We start from the raw sequence: 25,359 nt of genomic DNA, 5'->3' as shown, positions 1-25,359 counted from the left end.
GCGTCATTTTCACTCAAGGGGAGCAGCCCCTTAGGCAAGGGTCGTTCCCCTGGGGGGGGCAAGTTTATTTTAGGCCATTTCTGCTCCCCTTGGGGGCAGATTGGCCTATTTCTATTAGGCCGATCTGCCCCCTGGGGGGGGGGGCAGAAACCACTTAGGCACTAGAGATTGGTGTGCGTGTATGTGTGTGTTTTGTTTGGGAGGGCAGCCCCTTGGGCAAGGGTCGCTCCCCATGGGGGCACATTACTCTTGGCCATATCCAGATCAGCCTATTTTTTTAAAGGCCTATCTGCCCCCCAGGGGGGCAGAAAGCCCACCAGAGACCAGGGAAGATTTTTTTTTTTAAATAAGAGAGTGGGGGTATGGCCATACCCCCACCCCAAATACCAAACCATGCCCATACTGTGGCTACCAAACAGTATGGGCATGGTTATGCCCCACCCCAACTGAAGGGGGTAACAGTCTTTCAGCTCTCCCCCGCACACTAAAACAAGAGAGTTAGGCAAGCTCTCATGGCCCAAATGTAAAACCAAAACCCAAAATATTCAACCGTCCTCTTGCTTGCCATGGGATAAGATGTTTTACTGTGCAGGGGGAGAGCTGAAAGACTGTTACCCCCTTCAGTAAGAGTGGGGGCATAACCATGCCATACTGGTTGGTAGCCACCACCACACTATTTTTTTTTTAATTCCCTGGCACCTATTAGACTTTCTGCCCTCCCTGGTGTGTGGATTGGAGTAATTGCCCCATCTGCCCACTGGTGGGCAGAACAACCTTGGCCCCATTTATTTGGGTTGGGGGTTCTTCCCTGGTCTCTGGTGGACTTTCTGCCCCCTTTTGGGGCAAATGGGCCTTCCAAAAATAGGTCGATCTGGCCCCATGGGGGGCAGATATGGCCAACAGTAATGTGCCCCCATGGGAAGGGACCCTTTCCCAAGGGGCTGCCCACCAAAACAAAACACACACATACATACACCAATCCCTGGTGCCTAAATGGTTTCTGCCCCTCCCGGGGGCAGATCAACCTAATAGAAATAGGCCGATCTGCCCCAAAGGGGAGCAGAAATGACCTAAAATAATTCCCCCCCCCCCCCTCCAGGGGAGCGACCCTTGCCTAAAGGGTTGCTCCACTTGTTTGAAATTGGCATTAAAAAAAATCCCCAATGCCTAGTGGTTTCTGCCCCCCTTCAGCCAAATAAAAATAGGCCGATCTGCCCCCAAAGGGGGCAGAAATGCCTTAAAATAAATGTTCCCCCCAGGGGAACAACCCTTGCCTAAGGGTTCACCCCCTTGCGTGAAATCCCTAGTATCTAGTGGTTTCTGCTCCCCTTGGGGGAAGATTGGCCTAATAAAAATAGGCAGATCTACCCCCAAGGGGGGCAGAAATGGCCTGAATACAATTTGCCCCCCAGGGGAGCGACCCTTGCCTGAGGGGTCGCTCCCCATACGTAAAAACCTAAAGTAAACAAAAAAATATATATCCCTGGTGTCTAGGGGTTTTGCCCCCCGGGGGCAGATCGGCCTAATTATAATAGGTCGATCTGCCGCAGGGGGGGCACAAAAGGCCTAAAAATATTTTGCCCACCTGGGGAGCGGCACTTGCCCAAGGGGCCACTCCCCTTATGCTTAAGTATATATAAAAAAAAAATCCCTGGTGTCTAGTGGTTGCTGCCCCCCTGGGGGCAGTTTGGCCTAATACAAATAGGCCAATCTGCCCCCAAGGGGGGCAGAAATGGCCTACATACAACTTGCCCCCAGGGGAGCGACCCTTGCGTAAGGGGTCACTCCCCATACAAAAAAACATAAAGTAAACCAAAGCAAATATATAGCCCTGGTGTCTAGTGGTTTCTGCCCCCCCCCCCCGGGGCAGATCCGCCTACTTATTATAGGCCGATCTGCCCCCAGGGGGTCAGAAAAGCCCTAAAAATATTTTGCCTCCCCCCCCGGGGAGCGGCCCTAGCCCAAGGGGCTGCTCCCCCCATTCAATAATATTTTTTTTAAATTCCCTGGTGTCTAGTGGATTCTGCCCCCCTTGGGGGCAGATTGGCCTAATAAAAATATGCAGGGGGCAGAAATGGCCTAAAAGTAATTTGCCCCCCGGGGAGCGACCCTTGCCTAAGGGGTCCCTCCCCACATATAAAAAAGTAATAAAACCGACAATGTTTTTTTTATCCCTGGTGTCTAGCGCAGCCTAATTATAATAGGTCGGTCTGCCCCCCAGGGTGGGGTTAGAAATGGCCTAAAAATACTTTGCCCCACTGGGGAGCGGCCCTGGGCACTTGAGCGGTGCTGCCCAGGACGTAACCGTTGCGTCCAAGGCACCCGAGGGGTTAAGCTTCAAGGTCATGGGACATGACACCAAATCAGTAGATCTCAGCCTGCCAAGAGAACCCGTTTTTCCATATTTATCTTTCACCAGTTTCTGTTCATACAACCTCTTATTAATTGTGAACAAAAAGGGACACACATCCATCTTCTTACGCTTAAATGTAACCTAAGGATCACCCTCATAAGAATAAAGGAACACCAAAACGTTTATTATATTGAATAAAAGAGGGCCATGGTAAAGACTAAAAAAGAAAGGGAAAATTACTGAACCTTGGGGAACTCCTGTAGCTAGATTGGAGGAGTTAGAGACAAATTGGTGGAGCATGTCTGCTTGAGTATGATTTGACAGAAATGATTTAAGCCAATCAAAAACGGAATGGCAAATGCCTTGTTCACCTACTCCAGCTACGAGGACTGTATGTATGACTATGCTCCTGTTGTGATGGAAACTTACCAGGCAGTCATCTAAGATTGCTGAGATTGTTAAAAAAAAAACTGTATATTTGAGAAGCAAGAATGCTTTCCATAATTGTAGCCGCCATTGGCAGCAGAGTGGTAGAGCGATCATTTTGGGGTTCCAGATGATCCAAGTTCGTTTGTTTTTTAGTAATGATCTAACAATACCTGGTTTAGGAACATTCTGGACCCCTCCAGTTGTTAAAGACCACGTTTAATACGATGTAGGGTGGATTTTTCAGATATTAAGTACTGGCTATCTGGCAACAGTAGCTGTCCATGTGATGAAGGATTTCAACCTCAAGGTTAGGTTTAATTGTAAGCAGTGACTAATGACTATGGGCCTGGTATAGTTGAGCAGACAGGTTACTCATCTCAGACTTGACGGATATCCCATCCGCTGTATTAGGATTCCCATAGGATATAATGGGATCGTAATGTTGCGGACGGGATATTCGCCACGTTTGTGAAGGAGTAACCCCATCCGTCAAACTCTAAATCAGACCCTAATTGTGGAGAGGTGGGAATTACTGAGAAACATAGCCAAATAATTGGAAGTTGCATGACATTTGATTTGGGAAGAACTTAGATGCAATGTGTTTTGAGATGTTAAGATTAGACATCCAGTTGGCATCTAGCGTCAGACTGCAGAGAGGCAGTCTGAGACATTGAATCGGTGATCAGGAGTAAAAGTCAAGGAAAAAAATTGTGTTTCCTCAGCAAAGCGATAAGAGACTTGGGGGGTCATTCCGACCCTGGCGGTAAAATCCGCCAGGGCCGGGGACCGCGGATGCACCGCCAACAGGCTGGCGGTGCATCCCTGGGCATTCTGACCGCGGTGGTACAGCCGCGGTCAGAAACGGGAAACCGGCGTTGTACCGCCGGTTTCCCGCTGCCCTGGGGAATCCTCCACGGCGGCGCAGCTTGCTGCGCCGCCATGGGGATTCCGACCCCCTTACCGCCATCCTGTTCCTGGCGGTTTCGGCCGCCAGGAAAACGATGGCGGTAAGGGGTGTCGTGGGGCCCCCGTAACAGGGCCCCACCAAGATTTTCAGTGTCTGCCATGCAGACACTGAAAATCGCGACGGGTGCAACTGCACCCGTCGCACCCTTTCCACTCCGCCGGCTCCATTCGGAGCCGGCATCCTCGTGGAAGGGGGTTTCCCGCTGGGCGGGCGGGCGGCCTTCTGGCGGTCACCCGCCCGCCCAGCGGGAAACTCAGAAGAACCGCTGCGGTCTTTTGACCGCGCAGCAGTAATCTGACGGCGGTACTTTGTCAGTCAGAATGAGGCCCTTGATATCATTAGGTGATGTAGTGTGGAGAGAGAAAAACAAAGAGCCCAGAACTGGAGACTGAGGAATTTCAGTTGCCACAGAGAAACCTAAATGTATAAAGTGGTAGTTTTAGAGGGTTAAGCACACCATGAAACATAGACTGTTACGAAGAAACCTAGATGTGTATGGTGTGTGATGCATTGAGTAGAGAGCTGTGCTGTGAACATAAAAACTAACCACTATACAGGGATGGACACAAAGTCACAGAAAAATCTGCTTCTTTTTACTTGCAAGTCAAAACAATGCATAAATGACATGGACACGTGAATCTGCAGAGTTTGTAATCCTTTCCAGAGATGTATGTGAACCATGGTCTCTGGCTACACCTGAAAGTGATAGCACAAAACCTAATCACTTAAGTACACCCAAATAGGGGCGCCAAAGTTGCACATGCCATTCTACAGTTGAGCAATTCCAAACATTGGTCCTGAAGAAGACCCCACAGGGCGTCGGAACACACTTGTTAGCATGAGTGGACTGAGATCTATGAGAATAAAAACAAGCAAAAAATCAACAGGGCTACCACTTGAATATTATGGCCCTCATTACGACCCTGGTGGTCGGTGATAAAGTGGCGGTAATACCGCCAACAAGCTGGTAATAACTACCATCAAATTATGACCATGGCGGAAAGATCTCCGAAAGACAGCCAATGTATCACACCGACCGCCAGGGCGAAAACAACAGGCACCACAGCGGTAGCCGCCTACACCCAGACGGAAGGCAAAGTTCCGCCCACCATAATGTGACCAGACATTCCACCACCTCTTCTGGGGCGGTACCAACGAAATCAAAGGCCTGGCAGAAACTGAGCTCAGAAGGGAAAGGACTCACCATTGGAGGTATAGGGAGCAACCATGCCCCCATGACACCGGCAAAGACGACAACTGTACAGCCGCCTAGCACACAATGGAGGGGGGGAGGAAAAAGAGAGTGACACACACCCGCACAACACACTCCCCACACACACACACAACCAGATGCATTATAAAAACAATTTCACCCCGTAACTCGGCTGAATAATGCAAGGACAAAACGATTACGTAAAAGTGAATGTAATGAGATCAACACAGTATGAAAAATAAGTTAGGCAAAGATAATAGATATATACATATGTACAGAAAAAGAGACACAGCCCAGTCCACATTGTATGTAGGCCACAGGCCAAAGTCCAAGGCCACACATGTCACCTGCTTCAACACGGAGAGGACACTGCAGGGGCATCAGTTGGTAAAACGGCAGGGACCTCAGGGGGACGGGGGGCACCTCAGCTGGGAGATTTTACAAGACCACTGGTTCTGGAGGGTGCAACATGCCCTGTGCTCTTGGTCCTGGGGAGTGATGGTCATGTGGGTGTCTTCCCCACTGGTTCTAGAGGGGGCAACATGCCCTGTGCTCTTGGTCCTGGGGAATGATGGGCCACAGTCTGTCAAGTGGGTGTCTTGCCCACTGGTTCTGGAGGGGGCGACATGCCCTGTGCTTGATCCTGGGGAGTGATGGGCCACAGTCTGTCAAGTGGGTGTCTTCCCCACTGGTTCTGGAGGGGGCAACATGCCCTGTGCTTGATCCTAGGGAGTGATGGGCCACAGTCTCTCAGTTGGGTGTCATACCCACTGGTTCTGGAGTGGACAGGATGCACAGCAGCCCATGGAGGCAGGGTCACATACCGTCCGTCGGCAGTGATGGCTGAACAGTGGTGGTGCCGCTGGTGGGGGGAGGCTCCTGCCCATCCCCTGCAACCTCGACGGCTGTAAACCATAATTGGTGGTGGGGCTCTGTCACAGTTCCTGCCCCAGGCCCCTTGGTCTTCCTGGCAGCTGGGGCAGGCTCCTTTCCCTTCTTGCCTGCTAGTGCAGGCTCCTTGGTCTTCCCGGCAGCTGGGACAGGCTCCTTTCCCTTCACCTTCATGACATGTAACCATGATCCTTTTCTACCACAAGTGGGTGTGGTGACGACTGGGCCCATGGACTGTGTGGCTGAGGTGCTTGGCTGGGTTCTTCCTAACGTGCCCATACGTGCAGGACGGGGGTGGGAGGGGTAGGGAAGAGGTTAGTGGTGGATAGGAACAGTTTTTTAGGGATATTGGGGGAGGGAGAAGGAATGAGAGTGGAGGATGAGAGAGTGGTTGTTGGAGGTGTCTGTCTGCTGCTTTTGGGTGCAGGTGCATGGGCTGTATGCTGTTGTGAGATGGATGGCTGTTGGGTGTCTGAGTGCTTGCTTTTGTGTACTTTAGGATGGGGGGACAGACACAGTGGGAGTGGACACAGGGGACGTGTGCATGGCTGTTGTGGAGGTGTCTGCCAGTGAGGTGTGTGTTCTGCTTGGTGTGGTGATGCTGGTAGTGGATGATGATGTAGTGCATGCAGGTATGTGTGTGGACGTAACTGGGTGGGAGGTGGTGGAATGAGGAGGAGGGGGAGACAGTGGAAATAGTGGATGTTGGTGTGTCTGCAACTGGATGTATTTTGTGTGAGTGCCTGTGGGATGAAGTGTGGTGCTTGTGTTTGCCTGTGGCACTCTTGGGTGTTGTCTTGTGTGCATGCTTGTCTGCCTGTGTGCTTGGGATGGGTTGGGATGGGTTGGGGTTGAGGGGAATGGGACTGGGCAGTGGAAGTTGGAGGGGGAAGGGTAGAAACAGGGACAATGGTTGCCATCAGAGAGGAAGCCAGAGCCTGAATCGATCTCTGTTGGGCCGCCAAACCAGTGTGAATGCCCTCCAGGAATGCATTAGATTGTTGCACCTGGGCTGCCAGCCCCTGGATGGCATTCACAATGGTTGACTGCCCTATAGAGATGGATCTCAGGAGGTCAATAGCCTCCTCACTCAGGGCAGCCGTGCTAACTAGGGCAGGGCCTGGCGTGCCTGGGGCGAAGAAGATGCCCAGCCTCCTGGGTGAGCAGGCACAGGCAACTTGATGAGGGGCTTCTGTGAGGGCGGTGCTGGTACAGGGGGTGACTGATGTACCTGTTGCTGGGGTGGTCACAGAAGTGTCCGCCACCACCAGGGAGCTTCCATCGGAGGAGATTTCTGTGTCAGAACTGTCCCCTTCAGTCTCTGCCGTAGTGCTCCCCTCGCCCTCCGTCCCACTGGTGCCCTCAGCGTCGGTGGACTCTGCCTCCTGGGTCCTGTGGGATGCAGCTCCCTCTGTAGCCGGTGCCTTTGCTCCTCCACCAGATGATGCTAATGCACATAAGGACAGGATGACAAAACAAAAAGGGGGGGAAGAGACAAAGGATACACTTGGTCAATGGCTGTACCAACACCACCGCTGGGGTACACAGCGCCCTCACACACAGGGAATATGCCTACGCAATATGCCATATCACTACCAGAGAAATAGTTAGCAGCCAAGGCATGGGGAGGGGCACACACAGCCAAATCCAGCACACCTGGGACCCACGCAGCCCTGACCAGTAGTGGATGCCTACGAGCTAGGTAGCAAGATTTTCCCTTCTGAACCCTAGCCACCAGGGGAGATACGCAGCAATGTCAGGCCTGGCCTAGGGGCACCCACTGACACACATCCCCCACCCGGATACCACCCTACCATGTGTACGTTGTAATGATGGGCACTGTACTCACCCCCTTGTGGCTGCTGTAATGCCCTCAAGTGCCCATCCAGCTCTGGATAGGCCACCGCCAGTATGCGGGCCATCAGGGGAGTCAGGGTTCGATGGGCACCCCTTCCTCGTTGGGATGCCATCCCCAGCTGGGCCTCCGCCGTCTTCCCTGCCCAGCGTCTCAGGTCCTCCCACCGTTTCCGACAGTGGGTGCTCCGTCTGCCATAGACCGCCAGGGTCTGCATCTCCTTGGCGATGGCACGCCGTATACCCTTCTTTTGATGGGCGCTGACCTGCAGAGGAAATACACACAGGAAAACACCATTAGACAAACAGTCCAGCCTGTTACACATATGACCCACCATACCCGTTTCCATCACCATTGGCACACACATGGCCCAGCACACAACCTATTCGTCGCCCACAGGACATCCACCCACCCCCCTTACATGAGGCCTTCACACACACCATCCCATGCATTCATGACACATGCATTGTGCCCACAGTGTACTCACCTGTTGGTCTGGAGGCCCATACAGTAGTCGGTACTGGGGTAGGACCCCATCTACCAGTCTCTCCAACTCCTCCAAAGTGAATGCTGGGGCCCTTTCCCCGGTCACACAGGCCATGGTAGGTTCCAGACACAGGTCACAGCAGCACATGCAGTGTAGGTCTTCTCCTGTGGAAGGTCAGGTAGCAAGTGAGGAATCAGATAGAAAATGGCAGTCACGTCCGTGGCAGTGCATACCGTCACTGCCGGCGTAGATCACCATTGGCCACTGTAACCCATAGGGCCCAATTGTAACCAATGAGGAGTTTCACAGTGGTTCCCGACTGCCTCCCCCAACGGGGCACAACGTCAGCGGAATTACTTCACTTCCACCTGTCCCTCCACACAGGACAGGCAGACGCCATTTTGGGAAGGGGGCAGGCCCAGGAAAATTGCTGCGTCACTGGTGATATTAGGACATAGTGGACAAAACACACTGACCCATTACAAGTTAACAGGAAGCAAAGTTATGTTGTAGCTCCATTGTTCACTTTGTGACCGGCTCCTCACTCTTTTGTCCCTTAGATTCCTACCGCTCCTGATGAATAGGAGATGGAGACATACCCCCGTGTACTTGGCAACACTGGAGGATAGGCACATTATTCTCACTTATAGACTTGACAGTGCACAATCACAGAGCTGTGTGCCCAATTGGAACCTGACCTGATATCTGCTATCCGTAACCCCACTGGGATCCCCCCTCTTGTGCAAGTTCTATTAGTGCTCCATTTCCTGGCAACTGGTTCTTTCCAAGTGATAGTGGGCTTGGCAGCAGGAATGTCACAGCCAATGTTCTCAATAGTGCTGACAAGAGTGTTGTGTGCCCTGATAAAAACACATGTGCAGCTACATTGTTTTCCCCCAGGTTAAAGATTTGGCCACAGTGAAGGCCGGGTTCTATGCAATGGGACATATCCCCAACATAATTGGGGTGATTGATGAAACACATCTTGCATTCCTCCCCTCCAACCCCACCAGAATGAACAGGTGTTAAGAAATCGGAAGAGTTTCCACCCTAGGAGTGTAAAGATGGTGTGCTTGGCGAACCAGTACATATCCCACGTCAATGCTAAGTATCCTGGGTCGGTGCATGATGCCTTTGTCCTGATGAATAGCAGCATCCCAAATGTGATGGGACAACTACAGAGGCACAGGGTGTGTCTAATAGGTGAGCCCTGGTTCCCACCAAGTATATGTTGGTGTATGGGTATGGTGTGGGCCATATGGGATAGTGTGTGACTAAATGTTGTCCCTCAATATTTGCAGGTGACTCTGGTTCTCTGACCTCGTTGTCAGGACAGGACGCTCCCCCCGCCGCGCAGCACACCCTGCAGGTGCCCTGTTCCCTGACTGCCGCTGCTGCCCGTGTTCGAGGCCCTCCTCCACCCACAGGCCCCCACCTGCGCCTTATCCCTGGTGGCCCAGTGGTGGGCAGTAAGGTTTGCTTCTGTCGTGTCTCTGTATTCTCCTCGTTTGTCTCTTCGTTTCTGTCTCTGTTGTGTTGCTGTTGTTGTTGTCCCTATTGTGCCCACTGTGTTCATTAGTATCTGTACTCTGTAGCTGTATTGCCCAGTAGTGACCCTTTTGCTATTGCCTTTTCTGTGCGCTCGATCCCGCTCTTTCCCCTGCGCGTCTCCCTCCTCCTCTGACCCCCCCACCCCCAATCCATCACCATCCGCCCGCTTCCCTGTTTTTTTCCCCTTCTCTACACCCCCTGCCCTCCCACCTCCCCCTCCCCTCTAGCTACCCAGTGCTATTTCCAACCCCCCTCCACACTCGCCGCTCCCTCGCCCGTTTTTCTCGCCGCTTCGGCCCCGCCCCCTCCCGCCCCCAGCTCCTCCTCCCTCCCTTCACCCCCTCTTAATGCAGGTCGCTGCGCGCCGAGGGTGCGTTCTCTGACCTCGTTGTCAGGACAGGACGCTCCCCCCGCCGCGCAGCGCACCCTGCAGGTGCCCTGTTCCCTGACTGCCGATGCTGCCCGTGTTAGAGGCCCTCCTTCACCCGCAGGCCCCCGCCTGCTCCTCATCCCTGGTGGGCCAGTGGTGGGCAGTAAGGTTTGCTTCTGTTGTGTCTCTGTATTCTCCTCGTTTGTCTCTTCGTTTCTGTCTCTGTTGTGTTGCTGTTGTTGTTGTCCCTATTGTGCCCACTGTGTTCATTAGTATCTGTACTCTGTAGCTGTATTGCCCAGTAGTGACTCTTTTGCTATTGCCTTTTCTGTGCGCTCGATCCCGCTCTTTCCCCTGCGCGTCTCCCTCCTCCTCTGACCCCCCCACCCCCAATCCATCACCATCCGCCCGCTTCCCTGTTTTTTTCCCCTTCTCTACACCCCCTGCCCTCCCACCTCCCCCTCCCCTCTAGCTACCCAGTGCTATTTCCAACCCCCCTCCACACTCGCCGCTCCCTCGCCCGTTTTTCTCGCCGCTTCGGCCCGCCCCCCTCCCGCCCCCAGCTCCTCCTCCCTCCCTCCACCCCCTCTTAATGCAGGTTGCTGTGCGCCGAGGGTGCGTTCTCTGACCTCGTTGTCAGGACAGGACGCTCCCCCCGCCGCGCAGCGCACCCTGCAGGTACCCTGTTCCCTGACTGCCACTGCTGCCCGTGTTCGAGGCCCTCCTTCACCCGCAGGCCCCCGCCTGCGCCTCATCCCTGGTGGGCCAGTGGTGGGCAGTAAGGTTTGCTTCTGTCGTGTCTCTGTATTCTCCTCGTTTGTCTCTTCGTTTCTGTCTCTGTTGTGTTGCTGTTGTTGTTGTCCCTATTGTGCCCACTGTGTTCATTAGTATCTGTACTCTGTAGCTGTATTGCCCAGTAGTGACTCTTTTGCTATTGCCTTTTCTGTGCACTCGATCCCACTCTTTCCCCTGCACGTCTCCCTCCTCCTCTGACCCCTCCACCCCCAATCCATCGCCATCCGCCTGCTTCCCTGATTTTTTCCCCTTCTCTACACCCCCTGCCCTCCCACCTCCCCCTCCCCTCTAGCTACCCAGTGCTATTTCCAACCCCCCTCCACACTCGCAGAGGCAAGCCCGTCTGCGCCCGTCCGCACCCGGACCGCATCCAGCGGCAGAACCCCTGGCCCTCGCCCCCAGCTCCACACCCTGCCCAGGCTCAGCTACGACGCTACCGCCCTCCACGCACTCAACAACGGCCGAAACTAAAACCAACACTGCTACCTAGCCTCACCGAAGCACACACACGGACCATTCGCCTGCCGCACCTGCCACTTCTCCTGCAACCGAACCTCCAAACCAACGACCGCCAGACCGAACCTCCTCCGCTGCATACTCCTCAACACCCGCTCCGCACGCAAACACGCCGTAGAACTCTGGGACCTGCTCGACAGCACCGCCTCGGACGTAGCCTTCCTGACAGAGACATGGTGGAACGAATCATCCGCGCCAGACATCGCATTCCAGACGGATACAAGATCTCCCGCAGGGACCGCACTAACGGCTACGGAGGAGGACTCGCCATCGTCCACAAATCCTCCGTCAAGATCACCACCCACACCGACGACCATTTCAACACTGCAGAGCTTCTACACTTACGGATCCACACCGACCCCAACACCACCCTCAGAGGAACGCTCGTCTACAGGCCCCCCGGACCACGGGCCCAGTTCTGCGACTCCATCGCCGACCTCGCAAGCACCCATGCACTCGCCTCCACGGACTACATACTCCTCGGGGACCTCCACTTTCACCTCGAGAACAACAACGACCACAACTCCACCACGTTGATCAACAACCTCGCAAACCTCGGACTCAGACAACTTGTCACGTCAACAACCCACGCCACCGGACACACACTGGACGCCATCTTCTCCACCAGCGACCACGTTACCTTCAACGACACCACCGAACCCTACTGGACCGACCACCTCTGCGTCCACTTCACCTACAACAAAATCACCGCACACCACCACAGACGCCAACTCCCCCGCCGCAACTGGGGCAAAGTCACCAAAGAACAACTTCTCAGCATCCTCTCCCAGAACCCACCAAACGAGCCCACCGACCCAGACACCGCGGCCTGCAACTTCAGTCAATGGATCAACAACTGCGCCAACATCCTCGCCCCACTGAAGAAACCCCCCAACAAACCCACCAGCAAGAAAGCTTCCTGGTTCACCGATGAACTCCTGGCCTCCAAACGTGCCTTCAGGAAACTGGAAAAGAAATGGCTCCAAGAACGCACACCGGACAATCACGCTGTCCTCAAAGACGCAACCCACCGACACCACCACCTCATCAGGACCACCAAGAGGTCCTCCTTCAAAGACCGCCTAGACAACAACGCACATAACAGCAAAGAGCTTTTCCGCATCGTGAAGGAGCTATCCACCCCCAGCACCAACGTCAACGACATCCCGCCATCTCAGGAACTTTGCGACTCCCTCGCCGCCTTTTTCCACAGCAAGATCGCCGACATCCACAGCAGCTTCAACACCCCTACCTCACCCACCTCCGTCACCACCTCGTACCCTAGCATCACCAACCCCATCACCGCCTGGTCCAACGTCGACGACGACGCAACACGCAAAATCATGAACTCCATCCACTCCGGATCACAGACTGACCCCTGCCCCCACCACATCTTCAACAAAGCCGACTCTATCATCGCACCCCAACTCTGCAAGATCATCAATGCCTCCCTCGAAACAGGCACCTTCCCAGAAAGCTGGAAGCACGCAGACATCAACGCCCTTCTCAAGAAACCAAAAGCCGACCTCAAGAATTTCCGCCCCATCTCCCTCCTCCCCTACCCAGCTAAAGTCGCAGAAAAGATCGTCAACCTTCAGCTGACACACCACATCGAAGACAACAACGTCCTCGACTCCTCACAAACCGGATTTAGACGCAACCACACCACTGAGACCGCCCTCATCGCCGCAACAGATGACATCAGATGCCAACTCGACCGCCGCGAGACCTCCGCCCTCATTCTCCTAGACCTCTCCGCAGCCTTCGACACAGTCTGCCACCACACCCTACTGTCACGCCTCCAAGAAGCCGGAATCCAGGAAAAAGCCCTAGCCTGGACCTCATCCTTCCTCTCCGGCAGAACACAGACCGTACGCCTCCCACCCTTCCGATCAGAAGCCAACAACATCATCTGCGGCGTCCCCCAGGGCTCCTCCCTGAGCCCTACGCTGTTCAACATTAACATGGCCCCCCTCGCACAAGTGGCCCGCCGTTTCGACCTCAACATCATCACCCACGCCAACGACACCCAGCTCATCCTCTCACTCACCAACGACCCTGCCACCGCCAAAGTCAACCTCCACGAGGGAATGAAAGCAGTCGCAGACTGGATGAGAAATAACCGCCTGAAGCTCAACACCGACAAGACAGAAATCCTCATCCTCGGGACATCCCCCTCCGCCTGCAACGACTCGTGGTGGCCCACCACCCTCAGAACCCCCCGACACCCACCGACCACGCCCGCAACTTGGGACTCATCCTCGACTCCGCACTCTCCATGAACAGACAAGTCAGCGCCGTCACCTCCTCCTGCTACAACACCCTCCGCACCCTCGGCAGGATCTACAAGTGGATCCCGACCGACACCAGGAAGACAGTGACCCACGCCCTCGTCAGCAGCAGACTGGACTACGGTAACGCACTCTATGCAGGAATCCCAGCGAAACACCTACAGCGACTCCAACGCATCCAAAATGCCTCAGCCCGACTCATCACCAACGCACCCCGCCACAGCCACATCACCCCTCACCTCAAAGGACTCCACTGGCTCCCCGTCAACAAAAGGGTCACCTTCAAGCTCCTCACCCACGCACACAAAGCACTCCACAACGCCGGCCCCTCCTACCTCAATGACAGACTCAACTTCTACACCCGACCCGCCATCTACGATCCGCGAGCCTCGCCCTCGCCACCGTCCCCTGCATCCAACGAGCCTCTTCCGGCGGCAGATCCTTCACCTACCTCACCGCCAAGACCTGGAACACGCTCCCTACCTACCTCCGACAGACTCAAGACCTACTCGCCTTCAGAAGACTCCTCAAGACCTGGCTTTTCGAGCAGTAGCAGTCCCACCCCCTCCCCCAGCGCCTTGGAACCCTAACAGGTAAGTAGTGCGCTCTATAAATTTCTGTGATTGATTGATTGATTGATTGGTTACCCCAACCTCTCATGGCTGCTGACCCCTGTGAGGAATGCCAGGACAAGGGCAGAAGAACGTTATGAGGCCCATGGGCGAACCAGAAAGATAATTGAAAGGACCTTTGGACTCCTGAAGGCCAGGTTCCGGTGTCTCCATCTGACAGGTGGATCCCTGTGCCACTCACCCAAGAAGGTCTGCCAGATAGTAGTCGCATGTTGCATGTTGCATGTTGCATAACCTGGCCCTCAGACGCTATGTCCCATTCCTGCAGGAGGAGGAGGCTGGAGATGCCTGTGTGCCAGCAGTAGACCCTGTGGACAGGGAGGATGAGGAGGCAGAGGATGAGGATACCTGTGGGGATGTAAATGCTGTGTTATGGTTTCTGTGTCTGACATATTGTGCTTCCGTGGCTTGCCCTCTTTGGTTGTATTTGCCCTGGCATCTTTCACTTGTGTACGTTGGTGTATGTTGGGATGATTCATTCTCTATAGTGTGCATGCTTTAGTGATGAGTGCCCATGCAGGGCTGTGAGTGGTGTCCATGCATTGGTAGAGCATGCAGGGCTTGGCATTGGGGTGAGTGAGATGTGATGGTGGGGTGTGTGGGAAGTGGTGGAGTGATGGGATTGAGGTTGGGGGTGTGTGATGGCATGCAGGTAGGGGGTGATAGTAGTAAAGAGTTGACTTACCAGAGTCCAGTACTCCTCCTACTCTGGCCAGGCCCTCACGATGCAGGATTGCCAAGACTTGCTCCTCCCATGCTGTTAGTTGTGGGGGAGGAGGTGGAGGTCCACCACCAGTCCTCTGTACAGCGAGCTGGTGTCTTGCTGCAACGGAACGTACCTTCCCCCGCAGGTCGTTCCACCTCTTCCTGATGTCATCCTTAGTTCTTGGGTGCTGTCCCACTGCGTTGACCCTGTCCCCGATTCTCCGCCATAGCTCCATCTACCTAGCTATCGATATCTGCTGCACCTGTGCTCCAAATAACTGTGGCTCTACCCTGATAATTTCCTCCACCATGACCCTTAGCTCCTCCTCTGTGAAACGGGGGTGTCTTTGTTGTGCCATGGTTGTTGTGTGAGGTGTGTAGGTGAGGGTGTGTTGGGTAATGTGTTGGGGTGTGTGATGTGGGGTGCGTGAGTGGTGTATAGGTGTGAATAGTGTGTGGCTCTAGTTGTGTCTGTGGTCTTGATGTCAGTCTTGTGCCAATGAATTGCAATCGTAAAGGGTTGTGGGTGATATGGGTGTGTGTTTTATAGTGGTGTGGGTGTGGTGTGTGTATGGGTGTCAGGTTTGTGTTGTTTGAATTGTCCAATGTGGTGTTGTTTTGTTTGTGTGTGTCCATTTTAAGCCTGGTGGTATCTACCGCCACTGGTTTACCACCGTTGAATGTCCTCCGCGGTGATTCGTGGGTCATAATGTGGTGGGCGTAGTTCTGTTGGTGTAACGGTGTGGGTTTTGATAGCGCCACTTTATCACTGACCTTTGATGTGTGCGGATTTGTGTCTGTGGCTGTATACTGACGGATTGGTGTGTGTGTGTCATTATATGGTGAAAGGATATCCGTCATGGCGACGGTAAGTTGGCGGCAGTCAGCGTGGCGGTAAGTGGGATTTAAAGCCAATGTCATAATGAAGGCCTATGTGTTAGTGATTTATTGTCATTCCAATTTGATATGTTTTACATATGTCAGTAGAATTATATACACAATGTTTTTAAGGATTTTATATGTGTGTTTTTTTGCATGAAATTTACAAAACAATCAAGAAAAGTACAGCATTAACATAGCAACGACCACTACTTATCTGTATTTCTATTTATATATAATCTTCAGTACATCAATTGCACTAGTGGTCAAATTTTTATTTTAATACTTTGAGGTCTCTTTAAAATTGTGCCTTTCCTGTCCTGACTTCTGTCTATATAGAGAGTATGAAGGCAGTATGAGTAAGGTAGAAACAAAGATGGTCAAGTGTAGTTCTATTGGCGTGTAGAGTGCGAAAGTAAGAATGAAGTGAGTTAATTAAATTTTAGGTAGTGAGAAATAAAGTGACATAATTGAAAACAAGGGTGTCAAATATTTGAGGAAAGAATAGAAGCTGAGGGACCCAGGTATAGCACCCAGAGATGAATCGGTCGACTGTGCATTTCTTGGACAAAGGTAGGACAATGGCAGATTTGAGCATGGAGGGTAAGCACCAGTCCTGGGTGAATAGTAAAAGAGTGCTGTCAGGAAGAAAAAGCACCTTGAAATGAGATCACACATCAGAATGTGATGGTAAAAAATGTTACTAAAAAGAGCTGCATTTCTAAGTGGAAATCATTGACGTAATTTATGGGTCACCAGGGGTCAAAGCTGCAACACCTTGCTCGCCCCTTGCGACCCCTGGCCTCAAAGGTGGCAAATTCAGTGCCAGAAACAAGTCGGTTGGGGCACCATTTTTCTTATTGTCTGTCAATTATTTTATTACACTAATATTAAATAACATTTTATTATTTAATATTAGTGTAATAAAAATGGTTTACAGCTAGCTGGAATATGACCCTCCCTGGCAGTTGAGGTAAGTTAAAAATGCTTTTATAGGTTTTTTTGTGCGGACCTTCGGGTGAGAGTATGTATGTGTGAGAGCAAGTGTGTATATGTGTGAATGTGTGTGTTAGGTGTAAGCATTCATGGATATGAATGTGTGTGTAAGTGTAAGCATGCATGTGTGAATGAAAGTAAAGGTTAGATGGCGTATGATGTCACTACCTCTGTCATTTTGGTGAACCGACGTTCATGGTTGAAATTGGTATTTTATTTACAGTTTGTGCAACCTATTAGACGTGTGTCAGTCTTAGCTATTTGGATCTGTACTTCTGCTACTCTGCATTGTGGTATGTAAAATGTGTTTACTGGGCTAATATCATTGCATCGACATTACCCTAAAATAAACGCCCCCCATTTGCACAATGAAAGTAATTCCGACTAGTGAACTTTACAGTTGTATATCCTTTCTCATCAACCTGACTTTAGAGAATGCAGACAATCACAAGAATGCATGGAAGTCGTGTAAATGGGCCCTCTGATTTGCCAATATAACTTATGAGAAAACACATTTTCCTACCTTGATTATTTTCTGATAAGTCAAAGAACGACTGCACAAATCTTCTGCAACATTTCAAAATGTTGTCTATGCACAATCATTAGTAAATGTCCTCACCATTGGATTACTTCCTGAATGTAATTGATTATGAAAATATCTAGCCAGAGAATGTAGCATTGTGTCAGGCAATACATATTTATACTCAGGAGTGATGGGTAAATCCTGCTAGTTTTTCTTATAAATTAACACTTGCCAGTTTCCTTTCTCATCCTTTGGAGCTTACTCATGGAGATCTCTCAGTTCACTTAAAGAGGAATGAATTGGGCTGCTAGACCTGTCAGCCTTAGGGTGGTCTTCCCCCAAACTTTTTGCCTGTTTTCCTCATATTTTTGCTGATTCATTTTGTTGGCCTTAGGATTCTGACTACTTTACAGATGCTGGCCAGTGCTAAAGTGCATGTGCTTCTCCCCTAAATATGGTAACATTGGTGTATTCACAATTGGCATATTTAGTTTGCATGTACAATCCTTGTAAAGTGGTATACCATGTACCCAGGGCCTGTAAATTAAATGCTACTAATGGGCCTTCATCACTGGTTGTGCCACCCACTTAAGTAGCCCTTTGAATATGTCAGGCCTGCCACTGCAGAGCCTGTGTGTGCAGTTTCACTGCCACTTTGACTTGGCATTTAAAACTACTTGCCAAGCCTTAAACTCCCCTTTTATCATACAGAAGTCTCCTCTGAGGTAGGTCCTAGGTAGATCTAAGGGCAGTGTGCTGTGTAAGTAGAAGGTAGGACATGTTCTTTTAAGTTTTTACATTTCATGGTAGTGTAAAACTCCCAAAATCATTATTCAATACTATGAGGCCTACTCCTCTCATGGACTAGTATTGGAAGTTCCTTAATAGACGTTTAAGCTGCATCATGTTTCATATCTTTGGAATGGTAATGATAAATCCTCTTTAATTGTAAAGTTGGATTTAACATTACTATTTTAGAAATACCACTTTTAGAAAGAGGGCATTTCTCTTCTCCTACTGCTCTGTGTGCCTTCCAACCTGTCTCCAATACATGTCTGGGGTGGGTGACAGCTACACTTTATGCAATCGCTCTAGACAGCCACAAACACAGGAAGGGCCTGAGCATCCATCTGCATTCATCTGCATTTTGATGGCTCTTCCTGGGCAGGGTGGAGGATAGCTGGCACACCTGAAAAGGAAGTGCCTGTCTCCACACAAAGTGCTGATTACCCCCTACTGATAGTGTGGAGACAGGACTGAGGAAGAGAGGATAATTGTGCATTTCAAATACACTTTTGGGTATAATTACTGGGTCTCCCACCCCACCAGATCAGACACTTTTGGACCTGTAACTGGACTCTGTCAGAAGAACTGCTGTGCTGATTAAAGGACTCATCTGCTGGACTGCTGGACCTGGAAGGCCTGCTTTTCTCTTGTGTTGCCCTGCTGCCTGCTGGACTTTGACCCTGCTGAAGGAAGGCTGGACTCTGCCTTCTACCTGAAGTATACTCCAAGGGCTTGTTGGCTTGCTTCCTGTTGCTTGAGACTCAGGGATATCAAAGTCTCTACCCCTGCTCCTGTACCTGGTTCACTGGACAAGGACCCAGATACTTGCATCACACAACTCGGTGTATCTCCTGTCTGCATGTAGCAGAACCAGCAAATTGACCCGGTTGTGGGAGTAGAGCGTGCATCGATCCCAGCACCAATGCTTTGCCTTGAGAGCCCAGTGCATCAGAACTGCGCTTCACCACTGCAGAAGTCTATGGAGATCGACACATCCCTCGACTGCATGGAGAAAACCAGTGCATCGCACTTCGGAACCAACGCATTGCAGCTCCAGCCCTTGTCTTCAGAACCAATGCATCGCTATCACTACATTGGACAGATCAACGCATCGTTTGGTAGGTGTGATGTTTCCAGGTCTTCAGAAATGGAACATCCTGCATTAGTAACCTTCAATGCTCCACAGTGATTCCTTCAACAAAGTCAGAGCAGCCATTTCAAGAGGAATTTCTTTATTAACTGGTTTTCGTTTGGCACATAATTCTGTTACACTGATGCAGTCATGTTCTAGTTCATAATCATCCTCATCACTCCTGGTTTTGTTTTCACAGCTTCATTTTGGAACAGGAGGCAACATTACAGTGTTTTAAAAAATTACACCTACCGATTGAGATGATTTCAGCTGCCGGTATGACTTGTTCATATCTGGTCAGTTGGCTGTCATATGCTGAGTTCGAGTTCAACAAAATCTCAACAGAGTGTGGAACAAACACAATCAATGTAATCCCCTTACTTTGTTAAATGGCAATGCAAATAGCTGCAGCAGCTTTAAAAACAAGCATTTGCAATGCAATGGGTCTCGCATTTGCTCGAATTAGAGTTATTAGCGCTGTAAACTCCTAACCGGACTTCTCTTGCCACATAAATTAAAAATGAAAAGTAAAACAAGATCACATAAGTTAGCCGATTCACAGTGCCACGGCCGCCATAAGCATTAGCGCAAAGGAGAGACACAAAAAGAAAAAGAAGTTCGCTTACAATTATTGGCAAAAGTGCAGTTAGCCATGTAACAGGGGCGATGGCCAAGGCGTAACAAAACCTCCCCAAGGAGGGACAAATGTAAACCATTTACCAATGTCATCAAACGATTTTTGAAGGGCAAGCCCACGAACTAGTGGTAGTGATGGGCGTTAAGTGGGCGTTGTTAAAAGCCCAGATACATACCAACACGTCGGAAAAGCAACCAGGAAGACTTATAGCCACTGAATCCAACAAAACTAATGAACAGGTGACATGCAGTATGATTCCTCTGTGTTTTTGTGTTAGGATTGCAAGTGCAGGCCCATCGTTTTCATGGTAGAAAAGGAAAAACTCTAAACTGTAGTCAGGCATTAGAAGGGTGGTTGCATTGTACAAACTTTCTCTCAACACCCAGTTCTTAGATATCACTATGGGTCAGTCTTAATAAAGGTTTTGCAATCAAGGAAGAGTTTGTAATTTACTTACAGTAGCCAACAGTTGGTAGGAATATCCTCACCTCCATATGGGTGGTAGGAGAATACATTTTCTGAATTGCGAAAACGTGTTCTGTTGAGACTTTTATTGCTCTCTTATCAGTGTGATGCCCAAGCCAACCCATCTTCTTTTTATTACAGTGCTGCATTTTTGTAGGGAAATCTTTGTGACCATTAGCTGCTAGATGATTCATGAAGGCAATTGTGTCAAAGTTTACAATCCTCTTTCGTCTTAGATGCAACTAGTAAACCATCTGTATATTGCACAAGTACTGAGTTACAGAGAAATTATATATTTTCTAGATCTTTCTTTAGGATTTCACTAAAAATCGAAGGACTTTCAGTACATCCTTGTTGAATTCGACACTAAGGAAGAATTTTATTTTGAAATTGAAGTGCAAACAAGTACTGGATGTCTTCATGGAGGGGAGTGGAATAGAATACCTGGCATAAGTCAATGACTGTGTACAATTCTGCATCTGATTTAACTGGGAATACAATTATTGCTGGATTCGGTACCACTGGACAACATGAGTTCACTGCTTTATTTATTTTTCTCAAACCATGCATTATTCTTCATTTACCACTCATTCTTTTAATTGTAATCACAAGAGAACTGCATGGACTGCCAAGTATTTCTTGAAGAATCCCCTGTTTAACTGTTTTTTATATAACAGGCTTCATTTTTTATTCTGCTTCCCTTGAAATTTTGCATTGTTTAGTTGTAGTAAAAGAGTATTGGGTTTGATGTTTATCCTACAGATTCTGCACTTTTTTATAAATCCTTTCTCTTTACCAGAGAAATCCCATATCTCTGCTTTGACAGCATGCCTTAGAGCCAGAGAAAATTCATCATTGGTCAGGACTGGGAACAACTAAACTCTTGAACTTTGAGATTTAAATTTAAACACAGAATTTTCATCCTGGGTGTCAAATGCAACACTATCTAGTGTACAATAAGTTACACAATTCATCTTACAAAGTAAGTCTCTACCCAACAAGTTTACCAGGCTTCGATTACACAAAGAGAATTGAAGATTATTTTCTGTTGACCTTATTTTACCAGGCACGTGTGCTGTGATCTGATTACCTGTCCATTGATTACTGATGCCTACAACTTAAACTTCTCTTCCCGAGAAGGCTAGGTTTGGAACCTCCATAGAACGACCTGTAGAATGGGTTGCTCCCCTATCCATCAAGAAAGAAACAAGATGGCCATTGACTTCACCATCAATATATGGGCCACTCTCTTTTACCTCCAAGAATGGTCCAAGTAAGTAACCCTACTCCTCTCTCAGGCATTGCTACTGGTGCTTATTCTTTGCAGAGAAATGAGGAAAATCATTGTTCAGAGTCAATGGATTCTGTTGGTATCCTGGATTATATGGCATTTTCTTTTTCATATTTTGCCTCAATACTGGGGCTAGGGGCATATTAATGCAAATCTCTGATCATGCATGTTCTGCTTAGGATCTGGTTAGGCTGGGGCCAATCAATATATTTGTGCCCAATTCACATTCTTCTGCATCTGGGGAACAAACTCATTCCAAATTTGATCTAGATTTATCAACATTCCTGTTTCCAATGCCCAGTTTTACGACAGAAATGATAAGCAGTGTTCTTCTTCAATATGTCAATATTTGCATTCATTCCAGAATATCAACATCCCTGCTTCCAATGCCCAGTTTTTATCACTGAAATGATAAGCAGTGCTCTTCTCCAATATGTCAGTATTTGCATTAATTCCAGAATTGTCACAACCCCCTTCCACAAATTTGCATCATTCCATTCCCCACTTGCACTTCCTACATTGAAGACATCACATTCATTTCACCATTGTCAGATGGCACATAACCCAAACCATAGCCAACTGCCTCTTACTATTCCTCCAAAACTGCTTCGTCTGGGCAACCATCAACCTTTCTTTGATCCTTTTCTGCTTCACATTAAACCAGTCAGTGCTGTATTTGCCAAATTTCAAGATTTCATCTATACCCTTTGTCTGCCATCCTTTCACGCTTTGCTGTTTAGCAAGAACTGAGTTCAAGATGCAAACCCATAACAAAAGATTGAGCGAAACCGCTAGCACCTTTTCTTTCTCCATCCTTGACTCCACTGTTCTTTTAAAAATCAGCATCAGTCTCTCATAATAGGCATGCAGTAACTCTTTCAGCTATTGGAAAATCTCAAAATCATTGCCCAATTAATATCTTTCTCTGGTAGCTTCGTTTTTTCAAATGCTCTATCACCTCCTTGTATCTGTCAGCAGCCACATCAGAAGGACCATTATTAAGTGCAAGCTTAGCTGTTTATTCTGTCGGCTAGGCAACAGCAACCTTAAACTCAGACTGCAAATTGCTAGGAACACCAATCTCAAACAACAAATTTAAATCAGCCCAGAGCATTTTGGAAATAGTAGTCAAACTATAGACCTCCTTGTACCAACTATTAAGTTCCACTCGCAATTTTGGGAAATTTGAGAAAGTACAAAGTACAAATAATCACCTCTTGTTAAATACACATGCACATAATTCCCTCCATGTACTTCTCTTGGTGGGAATTGTGAAACTGTTACTTTTTCAAAATCACTGGTAGACCCCTTCACTTTCTTTCCTGTCTCTGAAGCATTCCTTTTATTAGTAGCTCCGTTCTTCAACCTTTCTCTGTATTTCTTTACATCACTTCATTCCCTTGTCTTTTCAACTAAATCTTTAACGTGAGCCCCTGAAGTTATTAATCCTAATTCCTTTATTTCATCATTTTTCAGATCCACTTTGTAATTTCTCCTCACATTTTAAATTTTACTGATATCTACTTCACACTCATCCGACAATTCTTTTAATTTGTCATATCCTTCATTTGCACATCTTGCTGCTTCTTTGATCAAATACCTCATTTCACCCACACTGTATGAAAATAATCTATTAATATCAACTGTTCTTTGTAAAATTACCCCAAATACATTTTTTTAAAGTTCAATATTAATAGCTATTTTCAGTGGAGGTTCTCCGATCACAGCAATAGCAACATGCATGACATTAGTACTCGGCAATGCTTTTATTGCAATCTCAGATGGGGCACTAGTTATTGTACTCACAACTGTAGGTGTGGTCATTTTCTGTGCTTGTACACCTGCTCTTGTACCTCCAGCTGTATTCCTATATTGTACTATTGCAGGACCAGCAGAACCCATTCTTTGTCTCTGTACCCAAATAGTATATAGAGGATGCCTAGCATTCAGAAGATCATTTTATAAATTATCCTCCACCTAAGAGTCTTGATTTTGTTTCTCTGTATCTCCCTTGTCAGTTTTGTTTTTGTCTGTCATCTCTTTGACTATTGCAGGGAAAAAAGCTTACTCCATCCATCATATCTTTCCTCTATCCCCTTTCTACTCAATCCTGCTTGCTTTCAAGCCATTATTTAAGTGAATCATCCACCTGCTTTGAAATTGTCTTTCTCTTCTTTTCTGAAGCCTTACCCTCCTATTTTTACAAGGTCTCACTGTTTAGGTCTAGGTAATGGCTTTCTAACATTCATAGTTGGACTCAGGAAATCTAGCTTTCTAATGTTAAAGGAATCCTTTAAAGGAAACTGTGAGTCTTTGTCAGGAGAGGTATATACCTGTGTTAGAAACTGGGGCCCTCATTAGGAGTTTGGTGGGTGGAAAAGGCTGCCAGTCAAACTCCCGCAGGTCAGGAGACCGCCAGTGCGCAACAACATTGGCTCCGGCTCATAATAGGGCCGGCGGCAATGCTGTTGTGTGTCTGGTGCACCGGCACCTGTTGCACAAACCACTGTCTGCAAAGTAGACAGTGATTTGCGCAATGGGGCTAGCATTCGGGGCCCCCACATTGCCCATCCCAAGTGCATGGGCAGTGCAGGGGCCCCCTTGGGGTCCCCGGCACCCCATCTCTGACAGCATTTACATGGCCGTGAAACTGCCATGTAAACGCCAGTGGAGAGAGGGGTCGTAATCCCCATGGCAGAGCTGCTTGCAGCGCTGCCCTGGCGGACTGGGACCACTGGCACCGCCAGGCTGTCTGGCGGCCGAAAAGTGACTGTGCCGGCAATCCGACCGTGGTACTTTTGCAACGGTCAGATCGCCACTTTGGCAGCGATCCAAGCATCCGTGACCGCCAGGGTCATAATTTGGCCTTGGGTCTCTAATTGACAGAGGTATGAACCCTGTCCAAGTAGGGACCACAATCATAGCCAGGGTAAGTTACATACTATAAATTAACCTGTGCTCACCCTCTTGGTACAGAGCTGGCAGGCTTACCTTAGAAGGCAATCTGTAAAGTATTTGTGCAACACTTACAACAGTAAAACAGTGAAAACACCACACAATAAATAAACCACACTAGGTTAGAAAAATAGATTTTTGATTTAATGAACAATACAAGACCAAAACGACAAAATCCAATAAGTAGAAATTGAGATATTATTTTTTAAAGAATATCTGCAATTGTAGAGCTTAAACGTTTACATCGCCAACAGGGGCTATCTGGTCGCATTAGACGGGGCCAACCGTGATGGAGCGTGGGCCGGCTACAGGCACAATGCGAGGAGCAGGGGGGCTGATGCGAAGCAGATGCGTTGGTTCCGATCCACGCAGTTGTTCATATGTCATAATCAAACTGCATAGTCGTTGATGCGATGTCCTCAAGGAGCAGCTTTGAATCCTTTGTGATGAAGGTGATGTGTTGTTGTTGAGCCGCAGAGCTGGCAATTCGAAGGTGTTGTGTTGAGGCCAAGGGCGGTGCGTCAATTCTGAGCCACGCAGTTGGTGCTGCGAAGTCCTTGTCCTCAGCAGGTTCTGATCAATGCAGTGACAGCAATGTGTGAATTTCCATAGAGCAGCAAATGCACAGCCCACTTCCAAG

At 49.2% G+C, this 25,359-nt stretch overlaps 1 protein-coding gene across 1 annotated transcript in view; it reads left to right on the top strand.

The window, feature by feature from the left end:
- The window catches only part of LOC138287148 (potassium voltage-gated channel subfamily KQT member 1-like), a 750,297-nt gene that overhangs the window by 644,088 nt on the left and 80,850 nt on the right, over positions 1–25,359 (top strand). The window contains exon 12 of the mRNA XM_069227507.1: positions 19,105–19,357. Within this exon, the coding sequence (XP_069083608.1) occupies positions 19,105–19,357 (253 nt within the window). The remainder of the gene's footprint in view (positions 1–19,104; positions 19,358–25,359) is intronic.

The sequence above is a fragment of the Pleurodeles waltl genome, chromosome 4_1 (genome assembly GCF_031143425.1).
Source record: "Pleurodeles waltl isolate 20211129_DDA chromosome 4_1, aPleWal1.hap1.20221129, whole genome shotgun sequence".
NCBI lineage: Eukaryota > Metazoa > Chordata > Amphibia > Caudata > Salamandridae > Pleurodeles > Pleurodeles waltl.
This window is presented reverse-complemented; position numbering and strand designations above follow the sequence as displayed.